The sequence below is a fragment of the Myxocyprinus asiaticus genome, chromosome 46, assembly GCF_019703515.2.
Source record: "Myxocyprinus asiaticus isolate MX2 ecotype Aquarium Trade chromosome 46, UBuf_Myxa_2, whole genome shotgun sequence".
Taxonomy (NCBI): Eukaryota; Metazoa; Chordata; class Actinopteri; order Cypriniformes; family Catostomidae; genus Myxocyprinus; species Myxocyprinus asiaticus.
Genome location: NC_059389.1, coordinates 31,372,376 through 31,378,375, shown reverse-complemented (window position 1 = coordinate 31,378,375; position 6,000 = coordinate 31,372,376). Strand labels below are relative to the sequence as shown.

General features: G+C 35.8%; 1 protein-coding gene across 2 annotated transcripts in view; it reads right to left on the bottom strand.

Moving 5' to 3' along the window:
* Nucleotides 1–415: 415 nt before the first annotated feature.
* LOC127435760 (receptor-type tyrosine-protein phosphatase beta-like) overlaps nt 416–6,000 on the bottom strand; it is a 93,132-nt gene continuing 87,547 nt past the window's right edge. For both annotated transcript variants that reach the window (XM_051689428.1, XM_051689429.1), the window contains exons 30-31: nt 1,397–1,517; nt 416–1,027 (exon numbers count right to left, since the gene is read on the bottom strand). In XM_051689428.1, the coding sequence (XP_051545388.1) occupies nt 1,005–1,027; nt 1,397–1,517 (144 nt within the window). In that variant the 3' untranslated portion in view covers nt 416–1,004. The remainder of the gene's footprint in view (nt 1,028–1,396; nt 1,518–6,000) is intronic.

Here is a 6,000-nt window from a genome sequence, read left to right as displayed (position 1 = left end):
ACTTTTCCCCATCCTACCTCCTGTCTCAACTCTTAATATTTCCTTTAACACTACTTATAATAATAAATAAAATAATTATAAAGGTTGATTTTTTATTTATTTATTTATTTTTTAGACATCGTAGGGTTCCTGTAGTTCAACTGGTAGAGCATGGTGCTAACAATGCCAAGATCATGGGTTCGTATCCCAGGGAATACACAAACTGATAAAATTTATAGAATGAATACACTATGAGTTGCTTTGGATAAAACCAAATGCCAAATCTATATATGTGGTGGGGAGCTCAGAGAAAAGTTTTATGCTGTATAGCATCTATCCCTATTTGCACTTAGTGCAAATTAGTACACTTAGTGCAAATAGCTGCTGCCATTTTAAATAGTACAATAATATTAAATATGAACAGCATGCAACATCATTAAGTTCAATGCATTATCCAATATTTAATGTTAATATTTTATTAGCTTATTGTACAAATAAAATACAATTTCTGCTGATAACCATGCACATGCAGGGGCCATATGCAAATTTACATACATTTTTCAGCAGTAATTATACAATAATAATGTGATGGTAAGCAGGTTATTACAGTGAGAGAAATCAGTGTTTAGTCAGTGATATGACCAGTCTGAATGTAGGAATTCAATTAATTCTTGTGTATCAGTGACAGTGCTAAATATTTAATCTTCCTGATACAAAAACAGACAATACTGTAGTTTTATTAATATTTTTATTCATAGAAAATAATTCTACAACATTTGACTAGTAATGAACAGTATTTTATGCAAGAATAAACATACACTGAATTAATATTGAATAAAAAATGTACATTTATAAATTCTGTTACATCTAGGTATACACATATTTATGTATATTTCCATAATATATATACACAAATGTATTTGAGAAGGAATTTAAGGAAATATACGTAAACACTTTTAAAAGTTTTTCAAATAAATCAAAGTTTTTGCCTCTTCATTTTGAACCTCTTTTTATCCATCAACACATCAGCGTTTGGCATAAACCACATCTATGTAAAGGAATAGAAAAAAAATTAAATAAACATATAAAATGGTATTAGACCGAACAGACTAGTGTTAGGTAGATCTCAAATGCAGCCTGGTATTGATTAAAAATGTCGAAAAATGTTGTGACATCTTTTGCAAAACAAAATAAAAAATTAGTTTGAGCAAAGACTGCATAAACAGTTACTGTACATTTTTCGTCATGAAAGTAAAATTATTTCTATATGTTGTCAAATTATGAAAGAGACCGTCTTCAAGGTAAATAGCACTTGATTTTTTGTAATCTTATTATGTAATATAGATTACACGTAATCTATTACTACCCAACACGGCAACAGACATAGTAATTACGGGCACATTAAGAGCACACTAACCTCTGTGGTGGTCTGGATGCACATTTTCATAGATGGGATACAACAGGTTTTCCTGTTCACTGCGCAGCTTTCGTGCACGAAGTACGTCCCGAACACACTGATAGAGGTATGAGTACTGGCACTAGAGCAACACACAAACAAATACAGAATGATTTTAAGGATAGTCATTATCAGGTCACCTAGGCCCTGACGAGCCGCCCACGAGAAAGTATTGATTCATACTACACCTACCGATATGAGAATGCATTTCATTCTTCATTTACTTAACCCTTAAATGCATACCTCGGGTCTTTGAGACCCGGGACCTCATTCCACCCCCTGTACCTCATACATCTTTTGGAGTTCTGCCCATACCTCTTTAGTATTCCTCAGTACTATCTCTTATAAATAGTGACACACAAAAAATGGCAATGACAAAAGTGTATAGGATCTCTAGAAACCCGAGGTACGTAAGATTGTCGGGGTTTTATTCTTTTAAATAAATTATATTTTTTATAATTATTTCATATCTATTTAAGTTTACTGTCACATGATATATATTTATTTGTGTATTACAAGAGAAATGAGTACTATATTCATACAGATAAATACTATATCACATTGACTTTCTGTGCAACAATGAACTATCAACAATGGTGAATTATCAGTATTTTATATGCACATACACATACATAATATACATATTATTTCTTGCTCAAGGTGCACTGATGTTTCAGTGACTGACTTGATTTACATTTGACTATTATTTGATAAAGAAACAACATCGAAGTAAACTATAGCAAGTGTAACACATGAACAGCACGAACTGTGTGTATATTACCGCGCACACCCGTTTCTTTCTTTTCTTTTCTTTTCTCTTTTCCACTTGTCTACATCTCACATTTCGATTGCATGCATTCATTTTCTCTGTGTTTTACATGGATTATTGCATCAATCTCAAACATCTGCTGATCAGGAACTAACACAACAACAGCAAACAATTGCGTGAGGGATTCACATTGATCTCAAACCCTCGCCGCTCAAGAACAACCATAACAACAACAACAACAAACAATTGTGGTAAGTCATGGCACCCGCTCATATAATTGCTTCCTGCATTGCATGCCACATGTTTACTATAGCGTCTTCCATCAGCAGTGAGGGGTTTACATGTGATAAATGTAAGGAATTAGTTAGGCTGATGGAGAAGTTTAAAGAGTTAGAGACACTCATCCAAACGCTAGTGGAGACCAGTGAGAAAGAGAAGCTGGCAGATACTGTTTCGGTAGTACAGCGAGCAACACACACACTTTGGGTGACGTCTCTGCGGCATACTCACTCAGCAAACGACACCACTCTCCTGTTCCTGTTAGGGTTTCCAATTGATTCTCCCCACTCAGTGATGCACTCACTGAGAATCATGTTGAAAGAGCCTTGGTCATAGGTGATTCTATTGTAAGGAACATGGAAATAGAGACTCCAGCCACCATTGCTAAATGCATTTCGGTGCCAGAGCGTCTGACATCAGATCAAATTTACAAGTGCTGGCTAAAGCTAACTGTAGATTTTCTAAAATTGATATGTTAAAGAGGTGTGTGAACATGCAAAAACGATGTCAGACTCTGTAATATGCTTTGGCCCCCTCCCTGATCATCGTGGTGACAAGGTTTATAGTAGATTAGTGTCACTAAATGGTTGGATGTCTGAGTGGTGTCCGGAGAATAGCATAGGATTTATAGACAGTTGGAAGAGTTTTTAGGGTAGACCTGACCTGCTAAAGAGAGACGGACTCCATCCCTCTCCTCTCTAGTAATTTGGCTCATAGTCTTAATAGTGATAAGTGGCACCTGCAGCTGTACGGCCATATGCACTGTGCGTACCATAAGCACTCCGACTGACCTGAGAAAAATTTACTCTCAAAATATTTAATCAATCAAGTGTTTCCCGTGGCTGTTTAAAAGAACTAGCGATGACCAATTTGTGAATGAAAAATTCTTTTGAGTCGGTTCTTTTCAGTGAATTGGCCAAATGGGCTTGCAAAACAGTCTGAATCGATTCGTGATTCAGTACAATTCGTTCAGAGCCCTCTCTCACGGAATCATTTGGAGCAGTTTTTCGCATAGTAAAACAGCATCTGGATATTTACAAATATAGCGCTGGATACAGTGTAAATTTACCTACAGTCAACTGAAACAAAAGGCTGTTTTTTGAGAGGTAATTTTCAGAAACTTCAGCTAGTGCTGTGTCATGTAAACAAGAAGCTGTTCAAACTGAACATGTTTTTGCATCTGCTCATGCTGTTTATCAATCGTTTTCCATGTAAACATTCGCTAGATGGATGTCTTTACTGCGTCATGTTCCACTGTGTTTTTAGGATCTCTCACAAGAGCGCTACATTTTTAGATGCTGTTTCAAGTTAAAAGAACTTCTTTAACTGATAAAAATGCATCTCGAGACACCAGCGTTCTGCTCTATTTGCGTTTTGCTTTTTTAGTGCGGGAATGCATCTGTTCTGAACGGTTACTGGAAGAAATGCTTTAGACAATAGTTACATGAACGCTACTCATACTCGAGAAAAAAAAAGCTTCCCTCAAAGTCACCGGAATTGAATGCTATGTTTTTTTATAGATATGAGGTTATACAAGGCAGATTTCAGTGCGTACCCTCAAATGAAATCCTGCAGGCGCCCATGATAGTGATAGTATTTGACTAAATGGGGCACAGGTCAGGAAGCAGACAAACTGGCTAATCCAAATGTCTGGTAGCTGCCTTGAGACATCACAAAGGTCACATAAACTACAACACATAGATACTGTATCACCTAGATATCACATAGAGACTGTGTCTGTTCCCCGAACTACCAAACACAAACCCCTCCATAAATCATTTAGAAAAAATTATATTAAGGTAAAACTAAAATAACAAAAAAAAATAGAAGATAAACATCATATAAAGGTAGGGCTACTAAACATTAGATCTCTTTCAACCAAAACACTAATTGTAAATGAAATTATTACAGATCATAGTTTGAATGTGCTCTGTTTGACTGAAATCTGGCTTAAACCAGATAAATATATTTGTTTAAATTAATCTACTTCCCCAGGTTGTTGTTATAAACATGAGCCTCATCTGAAGGGTCGAGGAAGAGGTGTTGCTGCAATTTACAGTGACGTTTTTGATGTTACTCAGAGGACAGGATATAAGTTTAAGTCTTTTGAACTAATAATGCTTAATGTGACACCGTCATATACAATTAAAAAATCTCTGTCATCTTTTGTGCTTGCTACAGTATATACATCACCTGGGCCGTATTCTGATTTACTCAGATCTAGTAGTTACTGTGGATAAAGTTTAATTGTTGGTGACTTCAACATTCACTTAGATAATGAAAATGACACATTGGGGTTAGCATTTATCAATATTTAAACTCTCTTTGAGTCAGACAAAATGTGACAGGACCAACTCATCACCATAATCATATGCTAGATTTAATTCTGTCATATGGAGTTGATATTGATACTATAGAAATTGTGCCGCAGAGCATTGATATCTCAGATCATTACCTCATCTCTTGTATGCTGCGATCAGCTAATGTTACTCAATCTACACCACGTTGTCATTCAGGTAGAATTATTCTTTCGACCACTAAAGATAGCTTCACTAATAATCTTCCAGATTTATCTCATATACTCAGTTAGCCAAAAAGTTCTAGAAGAACTTGAAGTAATATCAGAAAATATATATACAGTCTTCTCTAGCACTTTTGATAGTGTCGCCCCCATTCAATTAAAGAAAAAAGCCCCACACCATGGTACAATGATCACACCCATGCTCTCATGAGAGCAGCTTGGAAAATGGAGCACAAGTGGAAGAATACAAAATTAGAGGTATTTCGCGGTGCATGGAAGTATAGTGTCTGTAGCTACAGTCAGGCACTAAAAGCTGCCAGGTCAGCATATTATAGCAAACTCATAAAAAAATACCACAACAATCCTCGGTGTTTATTCAGTACTGTGGCTAAATTGGTTAGGAATAAAGCCTCGACTGAACCAGATATTCCGTTGCAGTACAATCGCAATGACTTCATTAATTTCTTTACTGATAAAATTGGAATTATGCAGTCATCAGTCACAGTTTCACAGAAAACAGTATCTCATAATTTTCCTCATGAGCAACTTCAATCCTTTGCTGTCATAGGTCATGAAGAGCTAACAAAACTTATCGAAACATCAAAAGCCACAACATGTACTGTATGTTAGATCCAATACCAACTAAACTCTTCAAAGAGATATTCCCTGTAATATCAGGTAATTAAAAATTTTTATTGATTCGAAGATATATAACAAAGAAAAACAACATATATAAATTGAATCAACCCCCACCATTACCTTTCCCCCTCCCCAATCACCAATCCCACCCTGACCCCCAACGAACACCCCTGTGGTCACATATAAGAATACACACAAACAAAAAAAAGAAAACAAAAAAGAAAATATAATAATCATAGATGATTAAAACTAACCTTCTCTCTCCACAGCCCCTCCCCGAGAATCCCCCAAAAACACTAAATAATTGCCCCATTTTCTATCAAACAAATTCCAAAAATCCAGCCTTCTACTTAACAC